Source organism: Bufo bufo, chromosome 3 (genome assembly GCF_905171765.1).
Source record: "Bufo bufo chromosome 3, aBufBuf1.1, whole genome shotgun sequence".
Classification (NCBI taxonomy): Eukaryota; Metazoa; Chordata; class Amphibia; order Anura; family Bufonidae; genus Bufo; species Bufo bufo.
The window spans coordinates 17,370,578-17,389,806 of record NC_053391.1 but is presented as its reverse complement, the minus strand read 5'-3'; the positions used below and the strand labels follow the sequence as shown (position 1 = coordinate 17,389,806).

Genomic DNA, 19,229 nt, shown 5'->3' with positions numbered 1-19,229 from the left:
CTTGCGTTTGGCTGCCGCGATTCGCGGGCTTTTGGGGGCGGAGCTACAGCGTCTCCTGCTCCTTCCGGCCAGTCGCTTTTACTTACAGCACGGTCGGCGGCTCCTGCTGCTCCCTCTGCCTTTCTAGCATCCAGTTCTCCTCAGGCATCTCAGCTCTTGACAGTGAGTTACTTTCACCGGGTAGCACTTTAGCCAGGCCAGTGGCAGTTATGTCTGTACCTACTTCCCCTCGGTCTGCCGGCAGGCCCCCCTCCCCCCCTGAGGGATCCGGCCCCTCTCATGTGGATGCCCAGGCGCTGGCTCTACAGCGATCAGTGTCGGATGCGATCATGGCAGCCATGGGCTCCATGTCATCCATCCTTTCTCAGACCATTACCCAGGCCCTGGCCGTCCCACCTTCCAATTTACCTGTGCAGGATCCCATTGCCACTCCGCAGCCTACCTCAAATGACTCTCCTTTTGTAGAGGAGGTTTTGACTGGTGCGCATATTGCCACCCCAGAGACCGTGCTTAGACCACGGAAGAGGGCCCTTTCCCGCCGGGCAGAACGGGCGCGGACATGGAAAAGCGCAAGAGCGCAATCCCCGGAATTGTCTGGCTCTGACAGAGCTTCAGACGAGGAGGCATTCGCGGATATGGATTATGAGGCGGAGGAGGATGTCACCCCCCCAGTTCAGGGCCCCTCGGCTGCAGTTGCAGCTACCTCCTCTGCCAGGGATGTGGTGTCCCCTTGTACCGCTTCCCATCTGTGGCGGTTCTGGATGATTCGGGAGAACCTATGTTTGACCCCGAATCGTTGCACCACCCGCGTTCGGCGGAATGGCTCCCCTCCCCTCATGTAGGGGCTTATTTGGAGCACTGGGTGCGTCACTCGCTTTCCCGCGATCACGCAACAAACTCAGGGCTGAGTGTCCCAGGCCATTGGTTCCTAATAAGGTGTGCGAGACCCCAATAGTGGATCCCAAAATGGCTCAGTTTCTAACCAAAACTGGCTGGAACTCAAAAAGGGCTGGATTCAGCGCTTCGAGCTGCCAGGACAAGATCCTAGATGTCCTCGGCCCACTTACCAAGATCTTGGAGATGGCCGAGTCAGCCAGGAGTGAGGGATCCCCAATAGACCACGAGGAGTTACGGGGCTGGGCCCAGAGGGCCATTTGCCTTACCGGCAACGCCAATACTTCAGTGGCGATTGAGAGGCGCAAGTCTATCCTTTCAAGATAGACCCTAAGTTAGCTAACTTGGCGCTCACTGAGGCGGGAAAGGAAGCCCAGGGCCTCCTTTTCGGTGAGTCCTTCATTAAGGACATGGGCCGTTTTGTGGGCACCTTTACTGCGCTTGATAAGGCCCAGAGTTCGATGCGCAGGGTGTTTCACGGACGGGTCTCTCATCGGGCCGGCAGTGGTAGGGGCCGCCTGTCCGGCCGTGCTAGTTTCCAGGCCCGCGGAGCAAATAGAGGTGCCGGTGGACATCGTCCACCTTCCAGGACAACGTAACCGTCTCCTTTCTTCGCATCCAGAGGAAACAGTGGCGTTCTCGTTCCTTCCGGGGCAACCCAACCATCGCAGACCCTTGGGTAAGTGCTCCCTGACGGGGATTCTATGGTTCCTTGTGTAGGGGGCAGACTCCGCTTTTTTTCACGCTTGGGGTCATCCTCAGACCCGTGGGTCCTCACCACGGTCAAGGGATTTCACATAGAGCTCACGGGGTCTCCCTACGTTGTCCCTCCCCCCGCTTCCCCCTGTCACACACACTTGCGCCTGGTCGACGCGGAGTTGTGCTCCCTCAGACAGAAGCGGGCGATAGAACGAGCGTCCCCCCGGGGGCGGTGATCAGCAATATATTCCTTGTCCAAAGAAGGGGGACAGATGAGGCCAGTTATCAATCTGCGCGCGCTGAATGCGGTAGTTCGCTACCGCATTTCAAATGGAGGGGATCCATCTTCTTCGGGACTTACTAGTTCCTGGGGACTGGATGGTAAAGCTGGACCTGAAGGATGCTACCTGACGGTCCCAGTGGCCAATCACCAGGGACTTGCTCCAGTTCAGTGGAATGGAGGTCTGGAGGTTCACCTGTCTGCCATTCGGACTGTCGTCAGCTCCTTGGTGCTTCACCAAGTTGCTGCGTCCGGTCGTGTCATGGTTGAGGACTCGGGGCGTCCGCCTAATTATTTACCTGGACGACATCCTTCTGATGCACGAATCCAGGGTGGGGTTACTGGAACATCTCCAGTGGACGTCGGATTTGCTTTCAGATCTCGGATTCCTCCTCAACATAGAGAAGTCCTGCCTCATCCCGACTCAGAGATGGAATTCTTAGGATTCACGGTGGATTCTCTCTCGGAGTCCCTCAGTCTGCCGACGGCAAAATTGCGGGCGATCCGCAAGAACTGAGACATGCGCTTCTCATACCCCATCTCTCATTGCGTCATCTGGCCCGCATCATCGGTCTGTTAGCCTCGTCCATCCAGGCGGTGTTTCCAGCCCCATTACATTACCGTGCGCTCCAGCGTCTGAAGATCGCCCATCTTCGGACCGGTGCATCCTTTGCGGACGCGGTGGTCCTGGATTCGGAGGCCCGAGAGGAATTGAGTTGGTGGATAGCCAATCTGGAGCGTGGAACGGCAGGGCGATTTTCGGCTCCCTGCCAGAGTTGACCATAGAATCAGATGCGAGCCTCCAGGGTTGGGGCGCCCATTGCAATGGTGTATCTACGGGAGGCCCATGGTCAGCGGAGGAGTCCCTCCTGCACATCAATGCTTTGGAGCTCCTGGCAGGATCTTTCGCGGTGAGGAGTTTTTCCAACGGGATCGCCAACGCTTGCATCAAGTTACGTATGGACAATATATCAGCAGTCCAGTATGTCAACCGTTTGGGGGGTACTCGCTCAGCGACGTTGGCTCGTCTGGCCAAAGACTTTTGGACATTTTGCCTAGCCAGGGACATCATGGTCCAGGCGGAGTACCTACCGGGACTGAACAACGTCCAGGCGGATTGGAACTCGCGCTACCTATCGGATGGCAGCGATTGGCAATTGGACCCTCGGTCTTCTCAGCTATCTCGGAATTGTGGGGTCCGATGTCTATCGACCTGTTCGCTTCACGGCTGAACAGACAGCTCACCCGTTTTTACAGCTGGCGTCCGGACCCGGAAGCATTAGCAGTGGATGCGTTCCTCCAGGATTGGTCGGTATCCCGCCTGTACGCGTTTCCCCCATTCTCGATGATTCCGAGGACACTCTTGCAGGTGATTCGTCAGCAGGCGGACCTAGTTCTTGTGGTACCGTTCTGGGGGTCTCAGGTCTGGTTCCCCTCGTTGCTGAGGATTCTAGTGGAGATTCCTGTACTTCTCCCGACCCGGTCGGATCTCCTCCACAACCCTCTGGGACTACAACATCCCCTTTTACTCGACGGATCCCTGCGGCTGCTGGCATGCCGGATCTCCGGACACCTGGATCGTTCGAGGGAGTTTCGGCAGCAACTCGACAGCTATTGGACAGTGCATGGGCTCCCGGCACTAGGAAGTCGTACCGGGCAGCCTGGAGAACTTGGGCTAACTGGTGCGTGGAACGGGACTTGGATCCCGTTTCGGCACCTGTAACCCACCTGCTAGAGTTTCTCACCTCTCTCTTCGAGGCGGGGAAGGCATATCGGACCATTAACCTTTTAGGTCCGCTATCTCTTCTACCCATGCGGGCTTCGAGGGAGTCGCGGCTGGCCAACATCCGTCTGTTTCTCGCCTTTTAAGGGGGGCTCGTTTATCTCGTCCCCCGCGTCCTCGTTTTTCCACTACATGGGACGTGGCCCTGGTCCTTACCTTCTTGTCCTCCTGGCCCGAGAACTCTGACCTCACAATTAGGCAATTGTCAGCTAAGCTCTTGACGTTATTTTGCCTTATTTCTGCAAGAGGGTCTCAGATGTGAGGGCTCTTGATCACGACGCGCGTCCTTTACCCCGGAGGGGGTTACTTTCAACATCTCGCGTCGCACGAAGACCAACATACGTTTCGTGTCCTACCCCAGTTTTCCTGACTCTCCGATTTTATGTCCAGTGGCGTGCCTTAAAGAATACGAGTCCAGGACTCTGGCGCATCGGTCTCCGAACAGTTCTCAGCTGTTCATTTCTATTCGTCATCCTTTTGGACCGGTTTCTAGCCCCACGTTAGCACGCTGGCTTAAATGGGTCATGTCATTAGCTGGTGTGGACACGTCTGTCTTCACGGCCCATTCTGCGCGTGGGGCCTCTGCCACCGCCTTGGCGGTTTCGGGTGCCAGATTAGAGGATGTTATGCGCCTGGCTGATTGGTCCAATGTACCACTTTCAGGGAGTTCTATTTCCGTCCTCCACCTAATTTATTTGCTTCAATCATTGACGGGCTTTGAACTTGCAATACGAAGCCTCCGTGTCTTGCTGTAAAACTTAATGATTTTCCTATTTCATGACGTAAAGTCATAGTTTTATTAAAGACACGGAGGCGAGTATTGCCCACCCTATTCCCTCCCTTGGGTTTTTTCTCGCAGTTTTTGGTTACAGGGGTCACGTATCATTACCTCTATGTATTATTAACCTTTTAAGTTATTGTGTTTTAGGTTTTATTGTCCTAATGTTCTTGCATTGACATTGTATTTCATGTTATTTATTACAATTCTTATTGTGTTCGGTCACTTGTCACCTGTTTTTCCAGTGGCGAAGGTGGCGTCTGGACATTCTGTCTGGAGATGTTGTTTCACCTAGGCCTATGGTCTGTTTTATTTTCCAGGATGAAGTCTTTCCGTTGCAGTATGCCGTGTTTTCCGGAGGATATGTTCTACAGTTTAGCCTGGTTGGCTAGTTGATTACGCTGCTGGGCGTTGGACTGTCTGTTCCAGTTGAAGTTTGGAGTCATCGTTGTGATGTTCGTGATGTCGGTTCAGTTCAGAGTTACCGTTGGGATGTTCGGGATGTCAGCACCAGAGGTTCAAAGAAAGAGGAAGTCACAGAGGAAGAGAGGCCTATTATAGGGGCCAGTGGGGAGGGACCTTGGTTGCTATGGTTCCTTATATGTAAATTTTTCTCTTTGCTGCTATTGGTGGTTCAGTAAAGAAGGATTAAGCAATACGCCTCCGTGTCTTTAATAAAACTATGACTTTACGTCATGAAATAGGAAAATCATTAAGTTACATCCTGTATTATACTCCAGAGCTGCACTCACTATTCTGCTGGTGCAGTCACTGTGTACATACATTACTTATCCTGTACTGATCCTGAGTTACATCCTGTATTACTCCAGAGCTGCACTCACTATTCTGTGCAGTCACTGTGTACATACATTACTTATCCTGTACTGATCCTGAGTTACATCCTGTATTATACTCCAGAGCTGCACTCACTATTCTGCTGGTGCAGTCACTGTGTACATACATTACTTATCCTGTACTGATCCTGAGTTACATCCTGTATTATACTCCAGAGCTGCACTCACTATTCTGCTGGTGCAGTCACTGTGTACATACATTACTTATCCTGTACTGATCCTGAGTTACATCCTGTATTATACTCCAGAGCTGCACTCACTATTCTGCTGGTGCAGTCACTGTGTACATACATTACTTATCCTGCTGATCCTGAGTTACATCCTGTATTATACTCCAGAGCTGCACTCACTATTCTGCTGGTGCAGTCACTGTGTACATACATTACTTATCCTGTACTGATCCTGAGTTACATCCTGTATTATACTCCAGAGCTGCACTCACTTTCTGCTGGTGCAGTCACTGTGTACATACATTACTTATCCTGTACTGATCCTGAGTTACATCCTGTATTATACTCCAGAGCTGCACTCACTATTCTGCTGGTGTGTCACTGTGTACATACATTACTTATCCTGTACTGATCCTGAGTTACATCCTGTATTATACTCCAGAGCTGCACTCACTATTCTGCTGGTGCAGTCACTGTGTACATACATTACTTATCCTGTACTGATCCTGAGTTACATCCTGTATTATACTCCAGAGCTGCACTCACTATTCTGCTGGTGCAGTCACTGTGTACATACATTACTTATCCTTACTGATCCTGAGTTACATCCTGTATTATACTCCAGAGCTGCACTCACTATTCTGCTGGTGCAGTCACTGTGTACATACATTACTTATCCTGCACTGATCCTGAGTTACATCCTGTATTATACTCCAGAGCTGCACTCACTATTCTGCTGGTGGAGTCACTGTGTACATACATTACTTATGTACTGATCCTGAGTTACATCTGTATTTAATCCAGAGCTGCACTCACTATTCTGCTGGTGCAGTCACTGTGTACATACATTACTTCTCCTGTACTGATCCTGAGTTACATCCTGTATATACTCCAGAGCGCACTCACTATTCTGCTGGTGCAGTCACTGTGTACATACATTACTTATCCTGTACTGATCCTGAGTTACATCCTGTATTATACTCCAGAGCTGCACTCACTATTCTGCTGGTGCAGTCACTGTGTACATACATTACTTATCCTGTACTGATCCTGATTACATCTTGTATTATACTCCAGAGCTGCACTCACTATTCTGCTGGTGGAGTCACTGTGTACATACATTACTTATCCTGTACTGATCCTGAGTTACATCCTGGATTATACTCCAGAGCTGCACTCACTATTCTGCTGGTGCAGTCACTGTGTACATACATTATATCCTGTATTATACTCCAGCAGCATCATTATTTGGAAGAGGAATTATATAATTGACCCTGAGCTTGGAGAAGGTGGTATCTGATGTTTGGTTCGGGCACAACACATTTGTAATGTAGTGAGAAGATATATGAAGCTGCTGGTAATTTATCAATCATTGTATCAACAGAGAAGGGGGAGAACAAAGTGCACTGTCCCTTTAAGTGAGGACAGTCCGGAGGTCTTCCTGCACGGCTCTGCCTGTGTACCTTCTGGTAGAGTAATGATAAGGAGGTGCACAGGATGATGGGACTCCCTGGCCCTGAACCTTTGTGGTGCTGGGTGAACGCTCTGGTTTGCGTGCCAAGGGCTTTTGGTGTCAAAAAGTGACTGCCAAAATGTGACTGTCCTCTTTGAAATCCAAAATCTTTCACACAAATGTTATTCTCAGGAATGAATGAGTGATTGTCGTGCTCTGGCTCGTCTGACGGAGTTCGCCAAAAGCATCCGTTATTCTCCTGGTGGTTATCACCAGCATGTGGTGAATGTAGAGACCCTGGTGCCAATGTACATATGCCAACACACAGACTGTGAGGAATCATAGGTTATATGGCGAACAGCGGACAGTGTGTAGTGTGTGACCTGTACTGTGACAGTCGTATAGTGTGTGATCTGTATTGTGACAGTCATATAATATGTGACCTGTAGTGTGACAGTCGTATAGTGTGTGAAATGTACTGTGACAGTCGTATAGTGTGTGACCTGTAGTATATCAGTCGTATAGTGTGTGACCTGTAGTATATCAGTCGTATAGTGTGTGTGACCTGTAGTATATCAGTCGTATAGTGTGTGACCTGTAGTGTAGTTGTATAGTGTGTGACCTGTACTGTATCAGTTGTATAGTGTGTGACCTGTAGTGTAGTTGTATAGTGTGTGACCTGTACTGTATCAGTTGTATAGTGTGTGACCTGTAGTGTAGTTGTATAGTGTGTGACCTGTAGTGTGTCAGTCGTATAGTGTGTGACCTGTACTGTATCAGTTGTATAGTGTGTGACCTGTAGTGTAGTTGTATAGTGTGTGACCTGTATTGTGACAGTCGTATAGTGTGTGACCTGTAGTATATCAGTTGTATAGTGTGTGACCTGTAGTGTGTCAGTCGTATAGTGTGTGACCTGTAGTGTAGTCGTATAGTGTGTGACCTGTAGTGTAGTCGTATAGTGTGTGACCTGTAGTATATCAGTCGTATAGTGTGTGACCTGTAGTGTAGTCGTATAGTGTGTGACCTGTAGTATATCAGTCGTATAGTGTGTGACCTGTAGTGTATCAGTTGTATAGTGTGTGACCTGTAGTGTATCAGTTGTATAGTGTGTGACCTGTAGTGTATCAGTTGTATAGTGTGTGACCTGTAGTGTATCAGTTGTATAGTGTGTGACCTGTAGTGTGTCAGTCGTATAGTGTGTGACCTGTAGTATGTCAGTCGTATAGTGTGTGACCTGTAGTATGTCAGTCGTATAGTGTGTGACCTGTAGTATGTCAGTCGTATAGTGTGTGACCTGTAGTATGTCAGTCGTATAGTGTGTGACCTGTAGTGTGTCAGTCGTATAGTGTGTGACCTGTAGTATATCAGTTGTATAGTGTGTGTGACCTGTAGTGTGTCAGTCGTATAGTGTGTGACCTGTAGTATGTCAGTCGTATAGTGTGTGACCTGTAGTATGTCAGTCGTATAGTGTGTGACCTGTAGTATGTCAGTCGTATAGTGTGTGACCTGTAGTGTGTCAGTCGTATAGTGTGTGACCTGTAGTATATCAGTTGTATAGTGTGTGTGACCTGTAGTGTATCAGTTGTATAGTGTGTGACCTGTAGTGTATCAGTTGTATAGTGTGTGACCTGTAGTGTATCAGTTGTATAGTGTGTGACCTGTAGTGTGTCAGTCGTATAGTGTGTGACCTGTAGTGTAGTCGTATAGTGTGTGACCTGTAGTGTATCAGTTGTATAGTGTGTGACCTGTAGTGTATCAGTTGTATAGTGTGTGACCTGTAGTGTATCAGTTGTATAGTGTGTGACCTGTAGTGTGTCAGTCGTATAGTGTGTGACCTGTAGTATGTCAGTCGTATAGTGTGTGACCTGTAGTATGTCAGTCGTATAGTGTGTGACCTGTAGTATGTCAGTCGTATAGTGTGTGACCTGTAGTATGTCAGTCGTATAGTGTGTGACCTGTAGTGTGTCAGTCGTATAGTGTGTGACCTGTAGTATATCAGTTGTATAGTGTGTGTGACCTGTAGTGTGTCAGTCGTATAGTGTGTGTACTGCGAGTCGTGTAGTTTATTCCATGGACTTGTGACGCACTGTATGTAATAGTCATGTGATGGTGAATCATAGATTACAAGGTTGAATCAAACAAGTTGAAAAAAAAAAGTGATATGAAAATGTATTTGTCCCCTTCCATGTGACTGTTGCTGGGCTCTGTGCTGTAACTGGAGGCACTGTGCTGTAACTGGGGGCGCTGTGCTGTAACTGGGGGCGCTGCGCTGTAACTGGGGGCGCAGGCTGTAACTGGGGAGCTGTGCTGAAACTGGGGCGCTGTGCTGTAACTGGGGGCTCTGTGCTGTAACTGGGGAGCTCTGCTGTAACTGGGGCGCTGTGCTGTAACTGGGGGCTCTGTGCTGTAACTGGGGAGCTGTGCTGTAACTGGGGGCTCTGTGCTGTAACTGGGGGCGCTATGCTGTAACTGGGGCTCTGTGCTGTAACTGGGGCTCTGTGCTGTAACTGGGGGCACTGTGCTGTAACTGGGGGCACTGTGCTGTAACTGGGAGGCACTGTGCTGTAACTGGGGCACTGTGCTGTAACTGGGGGCGCTGTGCTGTAACTGGGAGGCACTGTGCTGTAACTGGGGGCTCTGTGCTGTAACTGGGGGGCTCTGTGCTATAACTGGGGTGCTGTGCTGTAACTGGGGCGCTGTGCTGTAACTGGGGCGCTGTGCTGTAACTGGGGAGCTGTGCTGTAACTGGGGCAGTGTGCTGTAACTGGGGCTCTGTGCTGTAACTGGGGGCGCTGTGCTGTAACTGGGAGGCGCTGTGCTGTAACTGGGCGCTGTGCTGTAACTGGGGCGCTGTGCTGTAACTGGGGAGCTGTGCTGTAACTGGGAGGCACTGTGCTGTAACTGGGGGCTCTGTGCTGTAACTGGGGGCTCTGTGCTGTAACTGGGGCTCTGTGCTGTAACTGGGGAGCTGTGCTGTAACTGGGGCAGTGTGCTGTAACTGGGGCTCTGTGCTGTAACTGGGGGCGCTGTGCTGTAACTGGGGGCGCTGTGCTGTAACTGGGGGGCGCTGTGCTGTAACTGGGGGCTCTGTGCTGTAACTGGGGGGCTCTGTGCTATAACTGGGGCTCTGTGCTGTAACTGGGGCGCTGTGCTGTAACTGGGGAGCTGTGCTGTAACTGGGGCAGTGTGCTGTAACTGGGGCTCTGTGCTGTAACTGGGGGCGCTGTGCTGTAACTGGGAGGCGCTGTGCTGTAACTGGGGCGCTGTGCTGTAACTGGGGCGCTGTGCTGTAACTGGGGCGCTGTGCTGTAACTGGGGAGCTGTGCTGTAACTGGGAGGCACTGTGCTGTAACTGGGGGCTCTGTGCTGTAACTGGGGGCTCTGTGCTGTAACTGGGGAGCTGTGCTGTAACTGGGGCAGTGTGCTGTAACTGGGGCTCTGTGCTGTAACTGGGGGCGCTGTGCTGTAACTGGGGGCGCTGTGCTGTAACTGGGGGGCGCTGTGCTGTAACTGGGGGGCGCTGTGCTGTAACTGGGGGCACTGTTCTGTAACTGGGGGCACTGTGCTGTAACTGGGGGACTGTGCTGTAACTGGGGGCACTGTGCTGTAACTGGGAGGCACTGTGCTGTAACTGGGGGCTCTGTGCTGTAACTGGGGGCACTGTTCTGTAACTGGGGGCGCTGTGCTGTAACTGGGGGGCGCTGTGCTGTAACTGGGGGCACTGTTCTGTAACTGGGGGCACTGTGCTGTAACTGGGGGGACTGTGCTGTAACTGGGGGCTCTGTGCTGTAACTGGGGGCTCTGTGCTGTAACTGGGGGCTCTGTGCTGTAACTGGGGGCTCTGTGCTGTAACTGGGTGTGCTGTTCTGTAACTGGGGGCTCTGTGCTGTAACTGGGGGCACTGTGCTGTAACTGGGTGTGCTGTTCTGTAACTGGGGGCTCTGTGCTGTAACTGGGGCTCTGTGCTGTAACTGGGGGCTCTGTGCTGTAACTGGGGGCTCTGTGCTGTAACTGGGGGCTCTGTGCTGTAACTGGGGGCTCTGTGCTGTAACTGGGGGCACTGTGCTGTAACTGGGGGCGCTGTTCTGTAACTGGGGGCTCTGTACTGTAACTGGGGGCACTGTACTGTAACTGGGGGCTCTGTGCTGTAACTGGGGGCACTGTTCTGTAACCAGGGCATGTGGCTGTTATTGGGGGGCACTGCTGTCACTGGGGGCACCATGGCTCTTGCTGTGGAGGTTGGAGCTGCTCTGAGGAACCATGTCCCTACAGTACCTGAGACATGATACGATGACTCCCCAGCTTCTGGCTATATGCAATGAAGGTTTCTAATCATTAAGGGCAAGCAGAGTTCTCGAACGTTATTTATAACGAAAAATAAAAATAAATTTATTTAGAGTTTGCCCAGAGAGCCTCTTTTCAGGCCGACTCCTCAGAGTGTTGCCGTGCGGCGGCTCGTTGGTCTAGGGGTATGATTCTCGCTTAGGGTGCGAGAGGTCCCGGGTTCAAATCCCGGACGAGCCCACTTTTTGTATTTTAAATTCAGATCCATTTTTAGTAAATCTAAAAAAAAAAAATCTAAAACCCGATTAAGAATAAAAAAAATAATCAATTTTAATCTACATCTGACTGTTTATACATGAAATACTTTCTCACAGGACTGTGTCGTGTGAGGAGCAGAGAGGGCTGGTGGTGGAGCTTTCCGTCTAATCTTTATTACAGTACAAGCTAAAAAAAAATAAAAAATTAAAAGAATAAAAACTGGGCTCGTCCGGGATTTGAACCCGGGACCTCTCGCACCCGAAGCGAGAATCATACCCCTAGACCAACGAGCCACTCGCTATGTCTGATCTCCATCTTCAGCTCTTTAACTCGTCACATCCCGACCTGCTCACTTCCTCTCCCCTCTGCCATATTGGTATCTCTGAGCGCACGGAGGATGTCGCATCGCCCTATTATTTCCGTCACTAAGCACGAATCGAGCGAATTCGATATCCCGGCCGACACGGACGGACATTGTGCCCGGCTGGGGTGCACTGAGGCGCTGCTGTTCTCATCGGCGGTCCGGCGGGGCCGGGTGTAGGAAGATGGAGGGAAGGCGACAGAAGCCGGGAACGAGCGCAGATGATTCCCTCAGAAAGATGTGCGATGTAGGGGGTCTCCCGGCCAGACTGCAGGGGCTCTCATTAATTCATTGGTAGTATTTACAGTATTTTATGTGGTGATAGAGAAATCATGGTCACGCGCTCCCCCTGGTGGACGTAAGAGGGAACTGCAGGAGAGCGGTCAGAGTGGCCCCCCTGTACCGTCTGCCTCAGCGCCCCCAGCAGCAGTCACAGGGCCCCAGGTACCAGTGAGAGCATCCCAGCAGCAGTCACAGGGCCCCAAATACCAGTCACAGGGCCCTAGGTACCAGTGATAGCATCCCAGCAGCAGTCACAGGGCCCCAGGTACCAGTCAAATGGCCCTAAGTACCAGTCACAGTACCCTGAATGGCAGTCACAGGGCCATAGCACCCCAGCACCAGTCACAGGGCCCCAAGTACCAGTCAAAGTGCCCTAGGTACCAGTAATATCATCCCAGCACCAGTCACAGCCCCCCCATGCCAGTGATAACTCCCCAGCACCAGTGACAACACCAGTCACAGGGTCCCAAGTACCAGTGATAGCACCTCCAGCACCATAGTTCCACCAACACTAGTCACCACACTTCCAGCACAGGACCTCCAGCTTCACTCACAGGTCCCCCAGCACCAGTCACAGGGCCCCCAGCACCAGTCACAGGGCCCCAAGTACCAGTCACAGCTGCCCAAGCACCAGTCACAGTCCCCCAGCAACAGTCACAGGTCCCCCAGCACCAGTCACAGGGCCCAAGTACAGTCACAGGTCCCCCAGCACCAGTCACAGGTCCCCCAGCACCAGTCACAGCAGCCCAAGCACAGTCCCAGGTCCCCCCAGCACCAGTCCACTCTGCCCCATCACCAGTCACAGGGCTCCCAGCACTAGTCACAGGGCCCCAAGCACCAGTCACAGGGCTCCCATCACCAGTCACATGGCTCTCAGACCAGTCACTGCACCCCAAGCACCAGTCACTCTGCCCCGTCACCAGTCACATGGCTCTCAGCACCAGTCACAGCACCCCAAGCACCAGTCACCTCGCCCCATCACCAGTCACAGGGCTCTCAGCACCAGTCACAGCACCCCAAGCACCAGTCACTCTGCCCATCACCAGTCACAGGGCTCTCAGCACCAGTCACAGCACCCCAAGCACCAGTCACTCTGCCCCATCACCAGTCACAGGGCTCTCAGCACCAGTCACAGCACCTCAAGCACCAGTCACTCTGCCCCATCACCAGTCACAGGGCTCTCAGCACCATTTACAGAACCCTCAGCACCAATGATAGTGCTGCCAGCACCAGTCACAGGGCTCCCAGCACCAGTCACTCTGCCCCATCACCAGTCACATGGCTCTCAGCACCAGTCACAGCACCCCAAGCACCAGTCACTCTGCCCCATCACCAGTCACAGGGCTCTCAGCACCAGTCACAGCACCCCAAGCACCAGTCACTCTGCCCCATCACCAGTCACAGGGCTCCCAGCACCATTTACAGAACCCTTAGCACCAATGATAGTGCTGCCAGCACCAGTTACAGGGCTCGCACACCAGTTGTATTGATGCATACCAGTTACGACTAGAAAAGAACAGATTCAAATGTTAACAGGCCAATAATGGTCGACACTTGGGAAAATCAGTCGGATGATTATTATCTCCGCCTGTGCCCGCTTTTACCGATCCTCGCTCCGTTCTGCTACAGCAAGCATCGTTGTAATACTGCAGAATTGTGTCCTAGGACAGAGGGAAGTGCCACAAATCCATGCTGTGATGGAAACCAGCTCTCTATGTGCTGATCCTCTGCTTATAACAGCTTATTAACAATCAGAGCTGCAGTGTAAAGCATGGAGGTGGACAGAACAAGTGAGACCGGTGATCCTAGATCCTAGTCACAGTTTAAAACATGTTTTCCTCTGCTTTACAGGGGTAGTCTCATGAAGTCAACCTCTGAGGGGTTGTCGGTGGTCATGGCATGATGGGTGTGGTAGTTTTGCAACAGCTGGAGTTCCAGAGATTGGTTATCATTGCTATAGGGCATATAGATGTCACAGCGGGGTATCTGCAACTCTCATAGTCTCAGTTTGAATTCCTCGCATCTTCAGGATCTCTGCTTGATGTCAGTGTATGAAATACAGGAGCATTGCACCTCCCAAGTGCACACCGACATATTTACATTGGCTGGTATGCTTTGGGCGTGTCATGTGTAATTATGGTGACTTTGCCGACCGGTGTCCACCGCCGAATCTGCCTACAATGGGCACATGAGATCAGAACTGAGGAATGGAAAATGGCGGCCTGGTCTGATGAATCACGTTACATCATGTGATGGCTGGGGGCGTCACTTACCTGGGGAAGAGATGGCACCACATGCACTATGGGAAGAAGGCAGCCTGGTCTGATGAGTCACGTTACATCATGTGGATGGCTGGGGGCGTCACTTACCTGGAGAAGAGATGGCACCACGTGCACTATGGGAAGAAGGCGGCTGGTCTGATGAATCACGTTACATCATGTGGATGGCTGGGGGCGTCACTTACCTGGAGAAGAGATGGCACCAGGTTCACTATGGGAAGAAGGCAGCCTGGTCTGATGAGTCACGTACATCATGTGGATGGCTGGGGGCGTCACTTACCTGGAGAAGAGATGGCACCAGGTGCACTATGGGAAGAAGGCAGCCTGGTCTGATGAATCCACGTTACATCATGTGGATGACTGGGGGCGTCACTTACCTGGGGAAGAGTGGCACCAGGTGCACTATGGGAAGAAGGCAGCCTGGTCTGATCAGTCACGTTACATCATGTGATGGCTGGGGGCGTCACTTACCTGGGGAAGAAATGGCACCAGGTGCACTATGGGAAGAAGGCAGCTGGTCTGATGAATCACGTTACATCATGTGGATGGCTGGGGGCGTCACTTACCTGGAGAAGAGATGGCACCAGGTTCACTATGGAAGAAGGCAGCCTGGTCTGATGAGTCACGTTACATCATGTGATGGCTGGGGCGTCACTTACCTGGAGAAGAGATGGCACCAGGTGCACTATGGGAAGAAGGCAGCCTGGTCTGATGAATCACGTTACATCATGTGGATGGCTGGGGGCGTCACTTACCTGGAGAAGAGATGGCACCAGGTTCACTATGGGAAGAAGGCAGCCTGGTCTGATGAGTCACGTTACATCATGTGGATGGCTGGGGCGTCACTTACCTGGAGAAGAGATGGCACCAGGTGCACTATGGGAAGAAGGCAGCCTGGTCTGATGAATCACGTTACATCATGTGGATGACTGGGGGCGTCACTTACCTGGGGAAGAGATGGCACCAGGTGCACTATGGGAAGATGCAGCCTGGTCTGATCAGTCACGTTACATCATGTGGATGGCTGGGGGCGTCACTTACCTGGGGAAGAGATGGCACCACATGCACTATGGGAAGAAGGCAGCCTGGTCTGATGAGTCACGTTACATCATGTGGATGGCTGGGGGCGTCACTTACCTGGAGAAGAGATGGCACCACATGCACTATGGGAAGAAGGCAGCCTGGTCTGATGAGTCCACGTTACATCATGTGGATGGCTGGGGGCGTCACTTACCTGGAGAAGAGATGGCACCACATGCACTATGGGAAGAAGGCAGCCTGGTCTGATGAGTCACGTACATCATGTGGATGGCTGGGGGCGTCACTTACCTGGAGAAGGGATGGCACCAGGTGCACTATGGGAAGAAGGCAGCCTGGTCTGATGAATCACGTTACATCATGTGGATGGCTGGGGGCGTCACTTACCTGGGGAAGAGATGGCACCACATGCACTATGGGAAGAAGGCAGCCTGGTCTGATGAGTCACGTTACATCATGTGGATGGCTGGGGGGCTCACTTACCTGGAGAAGAGATGGCACCACATGCACTATGGGAAGAAGGCAGCCTGGTCTGATGAATCACGTTACATCATGTGGATGGCTGGGGGCGTCACTTACCTGGAGAAGGGATGGCACCAGGTGCACTATGGGAAGAAGGCAGCCTGGTCTGATGAATCACGTTACATCATGTGGATGCTGGGGGCGTCACTACCTGGAGAAGGGATGGCACCACATGCACTATGGGAAGAAGGCAGCCTGGTCTGATGAATCACGTTACATCATGTGGATGGCTGGGGGCGTCACTTACCTGGAGAAGGGATGGCACCAGGTTCACTATGGGAAGAAGGCAGCCTGGTCTGAGGAATCACGTTACATCATGTGGATGGGTGGGGGCGTCCACTTACCTGGAGAAGAGATGGCACCAGGTTCACTATGGGAAGAAGGCAGCCTGGTCTGATGAATCACGTTACATCATGTGGATGGCTGGGGCGTCACTTACCTGGAGAAGGGATGGCACAGGTGGCACTATGGGAAGAAGGCAGCCTGGTCTGAGGCAATCATGTTGATGGTCGGGTGGGTGTCTGTCAGTTAACTAGAGGAGCGATGGCACCAGGTGCACTATGGGAAGAAGACTAGCTCTGCTGGAAACCTTGGGTCTTGGCATCATGTGGATGTGACATGTACCACCTACATAACCATTGTATATGGCAGCGGTTGCCCCCCCCATAGGTATCTCTGCTAGGTTATATAAGGGCGTGGTTTCACACTGAATTAGTAATAAAACAATAGAATCTCATTAGCGTTAATCTCCCTTTTGTTCTCTATCTGGAGCAGACCACCATGATGACCTTCGTCCAACCATGGGCAACCTTGATAGTGCCCAATGCAACAGTGCCAATTGCCCCCCACCACAAAGTATGATCCCCCTCACAGCAGGATGTCCCCCATAATGTATTCCCACACGGTATACACCAGTAAGTGCCCCCCCCCCCACCTGTGTAATGCCCCCAACACAGTAGAATCTTCCTTATTTCCAATAACACACCATGATGCCCCCTTATGTGTCCCCCACACGGTATAATCCCTCATTATGTGCTCTCAACACAGTATAATGCCCCATTATATGCCCCCACATAGTATAATGCCCATTATGTGCCCCACACAGTATAATGCCCCATTATATGCCCCCACATAGTATAATGCCCCCATTATGTGCCCCACACAGTATAATGCCACATTATGTGCTCCCCCATGCAGTATAATGCCCCACACAGTATAATGCCCCATTATATGCCCCACACAGTATAATGCCCCATTTATGTGCCCCCACACAGTATATGACACATGTGCCCCCCATGCAGTATAATGCCCCACACAGTATAATGCCCCATTATGTGCCCCAACACAGTATAATGCCCCATTATGTGCCCCACACAGTATAATGCCTCATTATGTGCCCCCACACAGTATAATGCCCCATTCATGTGCCCCCACAACAGTTATAATGCCCATTATGTGCCCTCACACAGTATAATGCCCCATTAAGTGCCCCCACCCAGTCTCTCATAGCCCCATTATATGCCCCCATTGCAGTATAATGCCCCATTATGTGCCCCCACACAGTATAATGCCCCACTATGTGCCCCCACACAGTATAATGCCCCATTATGTGCCCCCACGCAGTATAATGCCCCATTATGTGCCCCCACACAGTATAATGCCCCACTATGTGCCCCCACACAGTATAATGCCCCATTATGTGCCCCCACGCAGTATAATGCCCCATTATGTTCCCCCATGCAGTATAATGCCCCTTATGTGCCCCACACAGTATAATTGCCCCATTATGTGCCCCCCACACAGTATAATGCCCCATTATGTGCCCCCCACACAGTAAATGCCCCATTATATGCCCCCCAACACAGTATAATGCCCCCATTATGTGCCCCCACACAGTATAATGCCCCCTATGTGCCCCCCATGCAGTATAATGCCCCACACAGTATGCGTCCCCGGAATGGATAAGCACTTAGCCCACGTTCCCACAATGAATGAACCTTAGAAGTTTTGCGGAGTCCATGACTGGATGGTTCACAGCTCCCTAGGGGGCCTGAGGTGGAACCCACACAATATTAGGCAGGTGGATTTAATGTTCTGGCCGATGGGTGTACGCGATCTAATGAGGCCTAGTCATCACAGAAGCCTCGTGGTAGTAAGGAATGACAGAGGAGGCCGAGTCTTATAAAGAATATGCATTTATTTATAATTTACAGTCGTAGACACGTTGTGCACATCCGGAGGTCGTCTTCCCTGCGCCACGCATTTCATTCCATGAGATTAACAGCTAATGTAAAAATCTATGAGGCAACAACAGGGAATAAACATAAAAAACAGGCAAACAGAGAACAGAGCGCCTCCAACCACAAGAGGATCCTATGGAGGGGTTTTTTTTAGGCCCAATTTTTGAGGTAATAAGGTGGAGCATAAATGGTCTGGGCCCAAACAACGGATAAATGAGTAAAATAACCAAATATCTACACAGGTGGCGGCCATTTTGTGATACAGAGCAAAGATGGCGCATTGCATAATGTCATACGTCCCAACACTTAAATCCATCCCAGCCCTGATATACCCGCTATTCTACCAGAGGGGTGCATTTTGGGACACATTTGCATAGCCCCACCCCATTTGAGGTTTGTTTGGCGGTAAAAATCCAACAAAAACATAGGACAGTCTAGTAACTATGGAGATATTGCATAGCAACCATGTGGTTGTCAAGCAGCAGGGTCCTTAGCAACCAGTGTCTCAGATCACTTAGGTCTTTTGAGTGTATGTAGCTGAACAGCTCGAAACGCGTCAGCCTTGTAATTTTTGGCGAGCGGGATGACAAAATGGCGGATATCTTTTAGCGCTGCAATGTACAGCTATATGAAACATCAGGTCACATGACGCAGACATTAGCGGGTATCACTCGCGGTCGTAAACGTAATACCACAGGTCAAAGGGCAGGAGATGACACACCGAACGATGGGGCCCCCCTGATATTATTGTAGGGACTTATATACAGGAGGATCACCCAATATTATATTTCTTAAATGATAGATGAATTACCTGAGACAAAATCGAACCACCACAGAGGAATTAGAACATGGCAGCCGCCCCCCAAAACACGTCATCACAAAATACCATCGGCCCTATAGTCAGCAAATGGGAAATTGAGCATCTTTGTGATATGTCTTCATTACCTTTTTTTTACTATAAAAATGTATGACTAACTGGAAACCATCAACAAGTAGGGTAACTGCTGTCGACAGATCTAGTGGTGTACTAATGTAAATGAGCTGCAGGTCTGGC

The 19,229-nt window shown here is 51.2% G+C and overlaps 1 protein-coding gene and 2 non-coding genes across 3 annotated transcripts; 1 reads left to right on the top strand and 2 right to left on the bottom strand.

The window, feature by feature from the left end:
- Positions 1–9,032: 9,032 nt before the first annotated feature.
- On the bottom strand, positions 9,033–13,732 carry LOC120993539 (DNA-directed RNA polymerase II subunit RPB1-like). Its single transcript, XM_040422021.1, has 3 exons — positions 13,701–13,732; positions 9,911–11,076; positions 9,033–9,865 (listed from the first exon to the last, which is right to left on the bottom strand). The coding sequence occupies exons 1-3, from the start codon at positions 13,730–13,732 to the stop codon at positions 9,033–9,035; spliced, it is 2,031 nt and encodes a 676-aa protein (XP_040277955.1).
- On the top strand, positions 11,364–11,435 carry TRNAP-AGG. Its single transcript has one exon. It is a non-coding gene; the product is annotated as a tRNA-Pro (tRNA).
- Positions 11,675–11,746, bottom strand: TRNAP-CGG. Its single transcript has one exon. It is a non-coding gene; the product is annotated as a tRNA-Pro (tRNA).
- Positions 13,733–19,229: the final 5,497 nt, after the last annotated feature.